This window comes from Callithrix jacchus, chromosome 9 (genome assembly GCF_049354715.1).
Source record: "Callithrix jacchus isolate 240 chromosome 9, calJac240_pri, whole genome shotgun sequence".
Taxonomy (NCBI): Eukaryota; Metazoa; Chordata; class Mammalia; order Primates; family Cebidae; genus Callithrix; species Callithrix jacchus.
Window position 1 is genome coordinate 63,389,647 of NC_133510.1, and position 14,953 is coordinate 63,404,599.

A 14,953-nucleotide genomic window follows, 5' to 3' on the forward strand; every position below is an offset into this window, starting at 1 on the left:
GCGCTCTCCCCGCAGCCGCCGCCGCAGCCGCCGCCTGGGCCGCTCCGTGTCCCCGGTGGAGCCGCCGCCGCCGCCGCCGCCGGGAGCTCGATGCGGACGGAGCCCGGGCCGGGCCATGGGGATCCTCAGCATCACGGACCAGGTCAGCCCTCCTGCCCTTCCTCGCTTCCTCCTTCCAAGGCTCGGCGTCGCCGCCACGCGAGCCCGGGGATGTGCGGCCTAGGTTGGGCCCGAGCCCGGGGCTCCCGCAGCTCCCGCCCCGCCCCATGCCGCGCTCCCCTCTACCGAGCCGGTGTCCTTGGGGACCTGGCAACCGGCGGAGGCACCGCGGGAGCCCGCTGCAGGCAGAATCCCCAGAACGGAGCCCCTCCACGGACGCCCCCCCACAAACCTGGGTGTTCCCCCACCCCCACCCCGGTTCCGCTCCGGCTCTAGCCCGCTCCCTGAATGCCGGTTCTCCCTGCAGCCGCCCCTGGTCCAGGCCATCTTTAGCCGAGATGTGGAGGAAGTGCGTTCCCTACTCTCGCAGAAGGAGAACATCAATGTGCTGGTGAGTTGGGAGCAGGGAGGATGGCGAGATCGGAATCCTGGCTCCCGTGTTCTGGACCCCTCCCCACCGGTGGGGCGGCTCCGTGTCTCCTCTGCTCAGAAGAGGCCGCAGTTCTTTCCATCCTGGAGTGAAAGCCTACTCTGCATTTGGGGATGGAGAGCAGGTCAGGCTTGGAGCCCAGATCACTTGGGCTGGGGATGCCCAGGAACGTTGTTCTCTTCTGAACCACCGGAGTCTGCAGCGCCCCCACCCCTCCTGGAAAAAGGAGCCGGCTTCTCAGCCCATTGGCCCTGACTCCACCCTCCCTAGGTGCTTGCCTTTGACTCCCAGTACCGGGACTTAAGATGCTGCAGAAACTATGGGAAGAGGTTGTGGGGAAGGGCCTGGAGCTCTGAGGCTTGGGCTGGGGTCCTTGATAGCCCCACATCCCCCGCCCACAGTCCCTCTTTTCTGCCTTCCCAGGACCAAGAGAGGCGAACTCCATTGCATGCTGCTGCCTACGTAGGCGATGTCCCCATCCTCCAGTTGCTACTGATGTCAGGTGAAAGTGGGGAGCTGGAAGGTGTGGCACATAGGGAGGGAAGGAAGGGGAGGAGTCTTTTTTGATGTTCAAGGATTGGTCTTCCTTGCTCAGTCCAGGCGAGACTCCAGCTCCATTCAGATTTTCTGGCCTGATTACTGGCTTTCTTCCCACCCCCTCCACCTCTTCCATCAATACAGGAAATTATATCCCCACAGGTGCTAATGTCAACGCTAAGGACACACTGTGGCTGACCCCTCTTCATCGTGCTGCTGCCTCCCGAAATGAGGTATGCACCCCCACCTTCTTTCACCCTTTCAAAAAGGATGAGTTGCTTAGAGGTGGAGGTTAAGGGTTAAGGAGCCTCAGTCCTCAGCCCTACAAGCTGTTCTACCCCAGGTAGGGAGGAGATCAAATCTTGGCCCCTCCCTCCTACCCCTGGAACTGGCTGGTAAGGGGGCTGAGTGCTGCCAGCTGATGTGACTCAGGGAGAGCTTAACACTGGGCTGGCAGACTGCGGGGGCCCTGCTGCCAGGCCTGAGTGACTCATCCCTCCCTGGGGGGCCACCTTGAGTCTGATCCCCCTCTGGGCACTGAGATTTCTTTCCTTGTGATGGGGGATGGGTATAATAATCTGTTGCATCCTTGGCCCTCAAGCAACTTGAAAGCTGACAGCGACAGCACAGGGGCCAAACATATTTCATCAGTTGGGTCCTTAATCCTATTCCCATCAGCCCTGAAGAGAGGGAAAGGGGGACCTCCTCCTCAGTTCATCACTTCCCTGGCTCCAGCCACTAGGGGGAGGGGCCGAGGCCAGTGAGAATGAGATGGGTAGTGGTTAGGAGGGGCATTTTACCCTGGGTTTTGCAAAGGAACCGGTATCTGTTTGCTTACTGAGATACTGAAAATAATTTTAGTGCCTATGAGGAGGCTACATGTTCAGGGTAAGACGTATCAAGAGCATTTAGTTTTCCTAGAAGTAGTGGGGGGGTTGGGATATGTGGCTCTGCATTTGTGGATTTGTTTGGGAATGGATGTATGTGTGAGTGAAGAATTTTATTTTGCAAAAAAAGAACATGTTTCAGTGTGAGTGAAGATTTTCAGGGTCTAGGTTAACAAGTCAGGTGGCTTGAAGAGCAAAGGGTCCCTGTTTCCTTAGCAAGGTAAGGAAAAGTTTAAGCTCTAAGAAGATCCAGAAGATGGGAAGTAGGTATTGAGAGTCTAGGTATGTTGGAAAAATGAGAAGAGACTCTGTGCTGGGGAAAACAGGGCCATATATGCTATGCTGACCTATTCCTCCTTCTATTTCCTGTTGTTTTGCCTCCTGCTCCCACTCTCTCTTTTGTCCCCTGCCCCTCAACAGAAGGTGCTGGGGCTGCTGCTGGCACATTCAGCAGATGTGAATGCCCGGGACAAGCTGTGGCAGACACCGCTACATGTGGCTGCTGCCAACCGGGCCACCAAGTGTGCTGAGGCTCTGGCACCCCTGTTGAGCAGCCTCAACGTGGCTGACAGGAGTGGACGCAGTGCTCTGCACCATGCAGTGCATAGTGGGCATCTTGAGGTGAGGACTGTTCCCACCTTACCTTCCCTTTTCTTACCTTCCTACTTACTTTCCCTGTTTCTGGGTCCTCATGCCTGCAGGAGAAGCAGCCCGGATGGTAATATAAACACTTGAGCTCACACACTAAATGAATGGTTAGACTAGATTAAAATTCTTAACTTGGAGTTCAGGAAGTTGATAAAACCTGGATTTTGTGTGGAAAATATTTGCATACACGCCTTTCTGAAGAGAGTCCATGTCTTTCAGCACATTTGCAAAGACTTAACAAGAGTTTAAGAACCACCAAATCACTTGAAGAGACTCCCTTGTTTCCCTCAAAGTTCCAAATCTCTCTAGTATCTCCTCCTTAGTGTCTGCTGCTGCTGTTCCCTCAAGTCCTCCAGATAGTTTTGCTCATGGTAAAAGGCATTAGGCTGCCTCAGCCTTTTCAGAAGATGAGGTCTCTGCTCTTAGGTAGGTTGAGGGCATGATTCTGGCTCTGAATAGGTGTCTTTCATATCCTGATACAGACGGTGAACCTGCTTCTCAACAAGGGAGCCAGCCTGAATGTCTGTGACAAAAAGGAGCGGCAGCCTCTGCACTGGGCAGCTTTCCTAGGTGAGAGAGAACACACGTGAAAATCAGAAATTTGACATTTAGTTCAGCTAAAACTAGGTTCTTGTTATATGAAATAAATAAATATTATTTGACATTTAGGATTTCTAGGGCAGGGTTACGGGGTTGCAGCCTTTGGAGAGAGGCACACAGAGCCTCAGAGTTTACCATCTACTTCCTTGAGAATGTCTTCTCTTTGCACAGGGCACTTGGAGGTCCTAAAACTGCTGGTGGCACGGGGAGCAGACCTCGGCTGCAAGGACCGCAAGGGCTATGGGCTGCTCCATACAGCTGCTGCCAGTGGCCAGATTGAAGTGGTGAAATACCTGCTTCGGATGGGAGCAGAGGTCAGGGTGCTCAGCACTGGGATTGGGGACTCTGGGCAGGTAGTAGGAGATTGTAGGGTCTGTTATGGTGATATGAGGTATTGGGTTGTTGGTGTGGTTTTTGGGAGCTTGGAAGGAGTGGTAGAGAGGGTGTGAATAATGCTTACCTTAGCCATAGTACCCTCAGTACCTTAGTACCTTGGGTCAGAAACCCATGGGGAACTGAGGCAGTCGTTGGATTTCTGGGATCTACAGGCTACATGGGCTGGCTTCTTCTTTGTTTAAACTGATACCGCCTTACTCTCACCCTTGAATATCCAGATTGATGAGCCCAACGCTTTTGGAAACACAGCTTTGCACATCGCCTGCTACCTGGGCCAGGATGCTGTGGCTATTGAGCTGGTGAATGCCGGAGCCAATGTCAACCAGCCGAACGACAAGGGCTTCACGCCACTGCATGTGGCTGCAGTCTCCACCAATGGCGCGCTCTGCTTGGAGCTGTTGGTTAATAACGGGGCTGATGTCAACTATCAGGTGCCTGAAGAGATAAAGCTTAGACCAGTGGGGAGCGAAACCTGGCTCTTGGGGTCCTGACTGTATCTGGATAGCTTTCTTGGGGAATTATCTGATTACTTGCTTCCTGGGGTGATCAGACCTTGCCAGGAACTCAGAAGAGAGTGGGCTAAGAAGGTGCCATATGACCCTTTTGTCCTTAGAGATACATCCTTGGGGATAGGGCATTCTCTGTGCTTTGCACTGGAAAAACAAAAACAAAACCCCCCACCATGTTTCCACAGAGCAAAGAAGGGAAAAGTCCTCTGCACATGGCTGCAATCCATGGCCGTTTCACACGCTCCCAGATCCTCATCCAGAATGGTATGGACCTGGGAAACTTTGTGCTGTCTTCCCCTCTTCCCCCAAGGAACTCATTTCTAAAGGCTCCCTAGCTTCCTTCTCCTACTCTCTTCCAGTAGGATAGGCCCTTGGAACTCTGACCAAGGGACCCGTGAAAATGGCCACAGTCTCCTAAGGCTTAGAAACAGGATAAAACATGTAGAATGCTGGGCCTGGCACCTGATGCATAGTAGGCACTCATATGGTGGCTAGTTTGTGAGAGTGGTCTTATCCCTGAGGTCCACCTGAGCTGTGTGTGCATCCCCTCACAGGCAGTGAGATTGATTGTGCCGATAAATTTGGGAACACGCCACTGCATGTGGCTGCTCGCTACGGACACGAGCTGCTCATCAGCACCCTCATGACCAATGGCGCAGATACCGCTCGGTGAGTCAAGACCCCGACTCCACTTCTGGGCTGCCCAGATCTGCACAGACTGCTCACGTCAGCCATGGAGGCATAGAGAAGTTTCCCAGAGGGCACCTTGGAGAACCTCCTCCCCTGACTATAGGGTGTCGATGGGTAACAGAAGAGGTTTTACCTGGTCCCTCCTTGACCCAAGGACTGAGTCCCTCAACTTCTCTCTAGGCGTGGCATCCATGACATGTTCCCCCTGCACTTAGCTGTTCTCTTTGGATTCTCTGACTGTTGTCGTAAGCTTCTGTCCTCAGGTATGTACTGATGGGCTGGGGATTGCCAGGTGTATAGGAGAGCAGAGGCCTTTCCCTCCCTGCTGAACACTCAGATGTGACTTATGGCTGGTCTGTGCCTCCAGGTCAGCTGTACAGCATTGTGTCTTCACTCAGCAACGAGCATGTCCTTTCAGCTGGGTTTGACATCAATACACCTGATAACCTTGGCCGTACCTGTCTTCATGCTGCTGCTTCTGGAGGGTGAGTTCTTTTTCTCTCTCCCATGCCTTAAGCAGGGAGCTGGACAAAGGTCTGAGCCCCTCATTCATGCCTGCCTAGATCTATTCTCCATCTCACAATAGAACAGTCACAGCAGAAAGGGCTTGCTAGTTCCATCCTTCCTTAGCCCCACCCTGGGCCTGTGGCTTCCCTTTGAGGCTGTAACTCTGTTAACACGTCTTTCTTTTAGGAATGTTGAATGTCTTAATTTGCTGTTGAGCAGTGGAGCTGACTTAAGGAGGAGAGACAAATTTGGCAGGTACGCTAATGTGCAGAGGTATAAGTAGGGAATACCTGATGAAGAAAATGGTAGAGGGAGGAAGGGGTGGAAACTGGAGAGTTAAGTAAGGAGAATGTTACAAAGCAGCATTTGGCTGCACATCAGATTGCATTTGGATCTGTCTCTGGTTCTCTTCCCTACCCTCCTTCACTTCTTCCCCAGGACCCCACTGCACTATGCAGCTGCTAACGGTAGCTACCAGTGTGCAGTAACACTGGTGACTGCTGGGGCAGATGTCAACGAGGCCGACTGTAAAGGCTGCTCTCCCCTCCACTATGCTGCTGCTTCTGACACTTATAGGAGGTGAGGCTCCCGGTCTGGACCTTCTCAACCTCATTTACCTCCCTGAGCCCTGCCCTAACTTTCTCTCTCTCTTCCCTAGAGCGGAACCCCACACACCTTCCAGCCATGATGCTGAAGAGGACGAGCCACTGAAGGAGTCCCGCAGGAAGGAGGCCTTCTTGTGAGTAGCAGAGAGGGCCCCTGGGACGTGCTTTCCCACCCATGTAAGCTCTGGCCCCACTGTCCTCCTACTTACTCCGAACCTCCACCCGACATTGCTGCTGTCCTACTGGTCAGCCAGCAGTGTGTCTTGAGCTCTTTGGGTTTAGTCCAGAGTGGGCAAAGACAAAAGTATGAGATTGAAACTCAGGAGTTTCAGGGAAAAAAACCCCCAAAAGTATGAGACATAGTTCCTTCTCTAAAGAAATGATGGTCTTCTTGAGAGGATCAGAGAAGCTAAATGTAAAAAATCATTTGTTTATTCCACAAGCATTAATTGAATATTTACTTATTAAGTTCCAAATACTGTGCTAGATACTAAGGATAAAAGATGAGGCTGGGCCAGGCGCAGTGGCTCACGCCTGTAATCCCAGCACTTTGGGAGGCCTAGGCGGGCAGATCATGAGGTCAGGAGTTTGAGACCAGCCTGGCCAACATGGTAAAACCCCGTCTCTACTAAAAATACAAAAATTAGCCAGGCATGGTAGGGGGCACCTGTAATCCCAGCTGCTCGGGAAGCTGAGGCAGGAGAATTGCTTGAGCTCAGGAGGCAGATGTGGTGAGCTGAGATCCCATCACTGCACTTCAGCCTGGGCAACAGAGTGAGACTCTATCTCAAAAAAAAGTTGACGCCCGGCATGGTGGTTCAAGCCTGTAATCCCAACACTTTGGGAGGCTGAGGTGGGCAGATCACCTGAGGTCAGGAGTTCAAGACCAGCCTGACCAACATGGTGGAACCCTGTCTCTACTAAAAATACAAAAAATTAACCAGGTATGGTGGTGTGTGACTGTAATCCCAGCTACTTGGGAGGCAGAAGCAGGAGTCACTTGAACCCAGGAGGTAGAGGTTGCAGTGAGTCGAGATCACACCACTGTATTCTAGCCTGGGTAACAGAACGAGACTTTGTCTCAAAATAATATAATTGAAATTAAAAATAGGCCTGTCCTGGTGGCTTACGCCTATAATCCCAGCACTTTGGGAGGCTGAGGCAGGCAGATCATATGAGGTCAGGAGTTCGAGACCAGCCTGGCCAATGTAGTGAAACTCATGTCTACTAAAAATACAAAAATTCACTGGGCGTGGTGGCAGGTGCCTGTAATCCCAGCTACTCAGGTGGCTGAGGCTGGAGAATCACTTGAATTAGGGAGGTGGAGGTTGTAGTGAGCCAAGATCACCCCACTGTACTCCAACCTGGGCAGCAGAGTAAGACTCCATCTCCAAAAATAAAAATTAAAATTAAAAGATGAATTGTCCCAAATTTCTGTCTTTTGAAAGCTAAGAATCTATTGGGAAAAATAAATAAAAGGATGCTTACACATACTAATATGAGGTATTAATGACAGGGGAAACTAGGTGTACAGTATGTGAGAACTCCCTGTACTTTCTTCACAATTTTTCTTTTTCTTTTTTTAAAATTTATTTATTTTATAGAGACGGGGATCTCTCTATTTCCCACACTGGTCTTGAACTCCTGGGCTCAAGCAGTCATCCTGCCTCAGACTCCCAGAGTGCTGGGCTTACAGATGTGAGTCACCATACCCAACCCACAATTTTTCTATAAATCTAGTAATATTCTAAAACAAAAAGTTTATTTTTTGCTGGGCATGGTGGCACATGCCTTTATTGCCAGCTACTTGGGAGGCAGGTGCAGGTAAGAGAGGAGGATTGTGCAAACCCAGGAGTTTGAGGCTGTAGTGCACTATGATCATGCCTATGAGTAGCCACTGCACCCCAACCAGGACAGAATAGTGAGACCCAATTTCTGAAATAATAATAATAATTAGCTAGGCACAGTGACTCATGCCTGTAATCCCCACATTGAGGTAAGAGGATTGCTTGAGCCCAGGAATATGAGACTGGCCTGGCCAAAACATAATGAGGACCCATCCTTATTTTATTTGAGATGGAGGAATCTTGCTCTGTCACCCAGGCTGGAATGCAGTGACATGATTTCAGCTCATTGCAACCTCTACCTCCTGGGTTCAAGCAATTCTCCTGCCTCAGCTTCCCAAGTAGCTGGAACTATAGGTGCATCTGCCACGCCCAGCTAATTTTTTGTATTTTAGTATAGACAGGGTTTCACCATTGTTGCCCAGGCTGGTCTCAAACTCCTGAGCTCAGGCAATCCTCCTGCCTTGGCCTCCCAAAATGCTAGGATTGCAGGCGTGAGCCACCATACCCAGCCTAATTTTTGTATTTTTAGTAGAGACAGAGTTTCGCCATGTTGGCCAGGCTGGTCGTGAACTCCTGACCTCAAGTGATTGGGCTACCTAGGCCTCCCAAAGGGCTGGGATTACAGGCATGAGCCACCGTGCCAGGCCACCATCTCTATTTTAAATAAATTAGTAAATAATTTTTTTTTTTAAGATTTACTTTTTTAGGCCGGGCGCAGTGACTCACGCCTATAATCCTAGCATTTTGGGAGGCCGAGGTGGGCAAATCATGAGGTCAGGAGTTTGAGACCAGCTTGGCCAACATGGAAACCCCATCTCTACTAAATATACAAAAAATTAGCTGGGCATAGTGGCGGGCGCTGGTAATCCCAGCTACTCGGCAGCTGAGGCAGGAGAATCGCTTGAACCCGGGAGGCGGAGGTAGCAGTGAGCCGAGATTGCTCCACTGCACTCCAGCCCTGGAGACAGAGTGAGACTCTGTCTCAAAAAAAAAAAGATTTTTTTTTTTTTTTAAAAAAGGACACTAGAGGCCGGGCGCAGTGGCTCACGCCTATAATCCCAGCACTTTGGGAGGCCGAGTCGGGTGGATCACGAGGTCAAGAGATTGAGACCATCCTGGTCAACATGGTGAAACCCCATCTCTACTAAAAATACAAAAATTAGCTGGGCATGGTGGTGTGCACCTGTAGTCCCAGCTACTCAGGAGGCTGAGGCAGGAGAATTGCTTGAACCCAGGAGGCAGAGGTTGAGGTGAGCCGAGATCGCGCCATTGCACTCCAGCCTGGGTAACGAGTGAAACTCCGTCTCAAAAAAAAAAGGACACTAGATTCAAAGAGACTCAGGTGTTACCTTCAGCAGGTTACTTAACTTCTCTGTACCTCAATTTCATCACTCACAGTAGGGATAAAAATAGTATCTACTTTAGGCCAGGAGCGGTGGCTCATGCCTGTAATCCCAGCACTTTGGGAGGCTGAAGCAGGTAGATCACGAAGTCAGGAGATTGAGACCAGCCTGGCCAACTAGTATCTACTTTATAGGATCTTTATGAGGATTAAATTATTTTATATAAATGAAGTACTTAGAATGAAGTGCTTGACAGTAAGTGCTAAATACTTTATTATTATTGTTATTACTACTACTACAACTACCACTAAGGTATGAGAAGGCTGCCAAGAGAGTACGGAGGAAAAGGCACCTTCCACAGGGAAGGCTGGGAAAGGCTACAGAGGAGAGATGCTGGGACTGAGTTTGAGATGAGCAGGACTTGTTCAGATGGGCTGGGAGGAAAATGCATCCTAGGGCAGGGCTCGGCATGCCTGGAGGTTGGGGAAAGCATGTCGGTCAGCAGAAGGTTGATAACTGAACATCATGCTCTAGGTTCTCTAGGAGAGCATTCAGAGGATAAAAGAGGGCATTGAAGCCAGAGGGGATCAGGGCAGACCTTGAGAAGGTAAAGTGGGTCTGGAGCTGGGACTGAAGAATGGGTACAATATAACGAACCTACCTAGAGCTGAGGACGCATGGTAGCCAGGTAGGCCTGGAGGTGTTCCCTTGGTCCTCTCCTCTGGCCCTCCCAGAACTGTGCCCTCCTGGGCTAGGCCTGTCCTTGCCTCACAGTCTACCCCCGGCTCCCTAGCTGTCTGGAGTTCTTACTGGATAATGGTGCAGACCCCTCCCTGCGGGACAAGCAGGGCTACACAGCTGTGCACTATGCAGCCGCCTATGGCAACAGACAGAACCTCGAACTGGTATGTGTTGGGGCCCAGCCTGCAGGAGGGGAGGCTGGGACAGGGCATAGAGGGTTTGTGGATTCTGAAACCAAGGGTGGTGGTTTAATCAAATGTGGTCTTTAGATCCAGAGGCTTAGTGGGGATTTCTGCGAGCTGGGGGCTGGGGCACTATCTTGGGAGTTGCAGTCAGCACCTACTTTCCTGTCCATTGCAGCTCTTAGAAATGTCCTTTAACTGCCTGGAGGATGTGGAGAGCACCATTCCCGTCAGCCCTTTGCACTTAGCTGTGAGTCCCACATCTTTTTCTCTTGCCTTCCTTGTCCTACCTGCTCACAGGCCCAAGCAAAGCTGCCAGTACTTGTGAAGTTGTCCTTGCTTCTGTCTTCTTATGGGAGAGGGGATAAGCACAGCTCAGGGTCAGAAGCCTCGAGGGGCCCAAGGAGCTTGTTGACAACTAAGGCCTTGAGCTTTCCATGGGTCCCAAGAGCAAAGAAGGGGCAAGGAGGAGCAGGGAATGTCCCGAGCTATGTGCTGGTTGCCTGCACCCTGCCAGGCCTACAACGGTCACTGTGAAGCCTTGAAGACCCTGGCGGAAACGCTGGTGAATCTGGACGTAAGGGACCACAAGGGCCGGACCGCACTCTTCCTGGCCACGGAGCGAGGCTCTACTGAGTGTGTGGAGGTGCTTACAGCCCACGGCGCCTCTGCCCTCATCAAGGAGCGCAAGCGCAAGTGGACGCCCCTGCACGCTGCTGGTTAGTGCCCACTTCAGGCTGTTGCGCTACCCTTGCCATGCCAGATCCCTCCTGGATGGGGATGGGGCTGGAAGTGGAGTAGTGTGAGGAGAATGGAGACTTCAAGCCCTGATTCATAGCTTCCTATCCTCAAAGATTTTTCCCTGCCCCAGGTCTTCCCGTAACATTGACCCCAAGTCCTTTAGGCTTGACCTGGCCTCCCTTCCTCCTCCTGGCCCTGCCCTGACATGGGGTCCCTTTCCCCTAGCTGCCTCTGGCCACACTGACTCCCTGCACTTGCTGATCGACAGTGGGGAACGAGCTGACATCACAGATGTCATGGATGCCTATGGACAGTGAGTGTGGGCCAGGGTGGGGTGCAGGTTTTCCAGTCCTTATGGGACCCTCACTCCTTCTCCTCTCCCTCTGTAGGACCCCACTGATGCTGGCCATCATGAATGGCCATGTGGACTGTGTACATCTGCTGCTAGAGAAAGGATCCACAGCTGATGCTGCTGACCTCCGGGGCCGCACCGCCCTCCACCGAGGGGTGAGTGAGCTTCCCGGGGGGATCATTTGTATGTGGGCCTCAGTGTGGAAGCACAGGATGTGCTGTGGGTGTGCTATTGTCTAGGAGGCGAGCCAGGATTTTTGTGCCCAGTCTTTTTTTTTTTTTGGAGATAGGGTCTTACTCCCATTGCCCAGGTTGGAGTACAGTGACACTATCACAGCTCACTGTAGCCTCGACCTCCTGGGCTCAGGTGATCCTCCTACCTCAGCCTCCTGAGCAGCTGGAACTATAGGCACATGCCACCATGCCCAGCTAATTTTTGTATTTTTTGTAGATATGGGGTCTTGCCATCTTGCTCAAGCTGGTCTTGAACTCCTGGGCTCAAGTGATTTCTCCACCTTAAACCTCCCAAAGTACTGGGATTACAGGCATAAGCCACCATGCCCAGCTCTGTCCAAGGTCTTATTGAGGCTTGTGCTTGCTCCAGGATGAGTCCCTGACATCCCCAGCTGATTTCCATGATATTTGTGCTTTTTGTTTGTTTGTTTTGTTTTTGAGATGGAGTTTCACTCTTGTTGCCCAGGCTGGAGTGCAATGGTGTGAACTCGGCTCACTGCAACCTCCATCTCCTGGGTTCAAGCAATTCTCCTGCCCCAGCCTCCTGAGTATCTGGGATTACAGGCATGTACCACCATGCCTGGCTAATTTTTGTATTTTTAGTAGAATTTTTTTTTCTTTTTTTTTTGAGACATAGAGTTTTGCTTCGTCTCCAGGCGCCGGGCTGGAGTACAGTGGCGCGATCTCGGCTCACTGCAACCTCTGCCTCCCGGGTTCAAACAATTCTCTTACCTCATCCTCCCGAGTAGCCGGGACTACAGGCGCGTGCCACCATACCCAGCTCATTTTTATATTTTTAGTGAAGACGGGGTTTCACCATGTTGGCCAGGATGGTGTCAATCTCTTGACCTTGTGGTCTGCCTGCCTCAGACTCCCATAGTGCTGGCATGAGCCACCGCGCCCAGCCTTATATTTCTACAAATACAAAAATTGGTAGAAATACAAAAATTAGCCCAACTAATTTTTATATTTCCATGTTGGTTGGGCTGTTCTCGAACTCCCAACCTCAGGTGATCCGCCTGCCTTGGCCTCCCAAAGTGCTGGGATTACAGGCGTGAGCCACTGCACCTGACCTGTTTTTTGTTTGTTTGTTTGTCTTTATTATTTTCCAGATGGAGTCTCGCTCTGTCACCCAGGCTGGAGTACAATGGTATGATATCTGCTCACTACAACCTCCACCTCCTGGGTTCAAGTAATTCTCCTGCCTCAGCCTCTCAAGCATCTGGGACTACAGGCGTGTGCCACCGTGCCTGACTAATTTTTGTATTTTTAGTAGAGATGAGGTTTCACCGTGTTAGCCATGATCTCTCAACATCCTGACTTCGTGATCCACTCGCCTCAGCCTCCCAACATGTTGGGACTATAGGCGTGAGCCACTGCTCCTGGCTAATATCTGTGCTTTGTAAGACTCTGCCTGGGATACCCTGCTGGCCCCATCCCATCACATAATGTCGCGACCACCTAGATCCTCTTACATGACCAGCTGTCCTAAGCTGCCTCCTCCTCCCATAAGATTTTTTGATCCCTTAGTCTCCTTCTTCTCTCCATGTAGTCTTTCACTCCAGAGCTCCAGTATTAACTCTCAGCATCCTGATTGTTGTTGGCATAGAGAGAGTTAAGGAGGAAGATGTGGGTCCCTAACACTTAGAATCATTGTTGTAAAGGGCCGGGCATGGTGGCTCATGTCTATATAATTCCAACACTTTGGAAGGCCAAGGTGGGTAGATCACCTAAGGTAAGGAGTTTGAGACTAGCCTGGCCAACATGGTGAAACTCTGTCTCTACTAAAAATACAAAAATTAGCTGGGCATGGTGGTACATGCCTAAATCCCAGCTACTCAGGAGACTGAGGCAGGAGAATCACTGGAACCTCGGAGGTAGAGATGGTGCCAAGATCACACCATTGCACTCCAGCCTGGATGACAGAGCGAGACTGTATCTCGAAAAAATAATCATCATCATCATTGTTATAAAGACAAGGATTGGAGCCCTAGAAGTGGTTCTTACCGCTGAGCCAGACCCCAGCAACAGGCCAGTTGAAAAGGAGGAGCTTTTCATCCCCCTCACTTTCCATGTTACTCACAGGCAGTGACTGGCTGTGAGGATTGCCTGGCTGCCCTGCTGGACCATGACGCGTTTGTCCTGTGCCGAGACTTCAAGGGCCGCACGCCCATTCACCTGGCCTCAGCCTGTGGCCACACTGCAGTACTGCGGACCCTGCTGCAGGCCGCCCTTTCCACAGACCCCCTGGATGCTGGGGTGGATTACAGCGGATACTCGCCCATGCACTGGGCCTCCTACACTGGTATTAGCCTGGGGCCTCTAGAGGCACGGGAGTGTGTGTTGGAGTGTGTGTAGAAGAGGATGGGTGGATTGTGGGAGGGACCTGGGTTGATCTGAATCTGGAAGTGGAATGGAGTGTCAAGACACAGGACAGACAGGGACCACTGCTGTTTTTCTCCATCACTATTTCTTCCTCATGCCCAGGACATGAAGATTGTCTGGAGTTGTTACTTGAACACAGCCCGTTTTCATACCTGGAAGGAAATCCCTTCACTCCTTTGCACTGTGCAGTGTAAGTACCTTCTGCTGCATCAGCCCTTCCCTTGAGGGCCCCGTGACCTGAGCTTAGGACAGGTAGTCCACTTCCCTTGTCCTTCCTGATGACCCTCCTCCCTCTTCCTCTAGGATTAATAACCAGGACAGCACCACAGAGATGCTGCTGGGAGCTCTGGGTGCCAAGATTGTGAACAGCCGAGATGCCAAAGGACGGTGAGTGATGGAAGACTGGGGGAGAAGGCCAGTTGCCTCTGGCTTCCTCTTTCTGCTCCAGCAGTAGACTCATCCCTATTTTAATCTACCCTGATCCCCGCCTCACAGGACCCCCCTTCACGCCGCTGCCTTCGCGGACAATGTCTCTGGGCTCCGGATGCTGCTGCAGCACCAAGCCGAGGTGAACGCCACTGACCACACTGGCCGCACTGCGCTCATGACGGCGGCTGAGAACGGGCAGACCGCTGCTGTGGGTGTGTAGGGGCCACGTGTGGAAGGGAGGAGCTCCCCTGGCAAATTTGCAGGATGGGTCAGCTAGCTGGAGCTGGGGTTCAGAAAGCAGGAAGGTTGTCTTTGGATGTCTCGCCGTCTGAGGACAGGATGCAAAGTATTTGCAGATAGGAGAGTAGAGAGCCAGAATGGCTGCTGCTCTGGAGGGAGGCATCAGTTCCTCTGTCACATTTCTCTCGTAGAATTTCTGCTGTACCGAGGGAAGGCAGACCTTACTGTGTTGGATGAGAACAAGAACACGGCCCTCCACTTGGCTTGTAGCAAGGTACTGCCTGAAGCGATTAGGGGTCTGCCTTCGTAAGGGGCAGAGCTTGATGAAGCGGGGTAGGTCTCGGTTGCAGAGGGGACTGGGCCAGAAGTAAGGATTGTCCAGCTTATCCAACTGGTGGGGCAGCTGTTTGTCCTCCTGTCACTCTTCCCAATTCCTGCCCTGCAGCCTGCCACACTTCTACTTCACAAGTCTCTACTCTCTGTTCCCCTCTC

The 14,953-nt window shown here is 51.6% G+C and overlaps 1 protein-coding gene across 2 annotated transcripts in view; it reads left to right on the plus strand.

Annotated features, from left to right (window-relative positions):
* ANKRD52 (ankyrin repeat domain 52) overlaps positions 1 to 14,953 on the plus strand; it is a 21,284-nt gene continuing 6,331 nt past the window's right edge. For both annotated transcript variants that reach the window (XM_035256430.3, XM_054238412.2), the window contains exons 1-25: positions 1 to 142; positions 467 to 550; positions 1,013 to 1,091; positions 1,289 to 1,359; positions 2,434 to 2,634; positions 3,144 to 3,231; positions 3,433 to 3,575; positions 3,876 to 4,088; positions 4,352 to 4,430; positions 4,721 to 4,835; positions 5,037 to 5,119; positions 5,224 to 5,341; positions 5,550 to 5,618; positions 5,802 to 5,942; positions 6,022 to 6,102; positions 9,952 to 10,063; positions 10,260 to 10,331; positions 10,599 to 10,800; positions 11,048 to 11,135; positions 11,212 to 11,329; positions 13,493 to 13,712; positions 13,895 to 13,982; positions 14,096 to 14,179; positions 14,288 to 14,433; positions 14,653 to 14,735. In XM_035256430.3, coding sequence (XP_035112321.1) covers positions 116 to 142; positions 467 to 550; positions 1,013 to 1,091; positions 1,289 to 1,359; positions 2,434 to 2,634; positions 3,144 to 3,231; positions 3,433 to 3,575; positions 3,876 to 4,088; positions 4,352 to 4,430; positions 4,721 to 4,835; positions 5,037 to 5,119; positions 5,224 to 5,341; positions 5,550 to 5,618; positions 5,802 to 5,942; positions 6,022 to 6,102; positions 9,952 to 10,063; positions 10,260 to 10,331; positions 10,599 to 10,800; positions 11,048 to 11,135; positions 11,212 to 11,329; positions 13,493 to 13,712; positions 13,895 to 13,982; positions 14,096 to 14,179; positions 14,288 to 14,433; positions 14,653 to 14,735 — 2,805 coding nt within the window. In that variant the 5' untranslated portion in view covers positions 1 to 115. The remainder of the gene's footprint in view (positions 143 to 466; positions 551 to 1,012; positions 1,092 to 1,288; positions 1,360 to 2,433; positions 2,635 to 3,143; positions 3,232 to 3,432; positions 3,576 to 3,875; positions 4,089 to 4,351; positions 4,431 to 4,720; positions 4,836 to 5,036; positions 5,120 to 5,223; positions 5,342 to 5,549; positions 5,619 to 5,801; positions 5,943 to 6,021; positions 6,103 to 9,951; positions 10,064 to 10,259; positions 10,332 to 10,598; positions 10,801 to 11,047; positions 11,136 to 11,211; positions 11,330 to 13,492; positions 13,713 to 13,894; positions 13,983 to 14,095; positions 14,180 to 14,287; positions 14,434 to 14,652; positions 14,736 to 14,953) is intronic.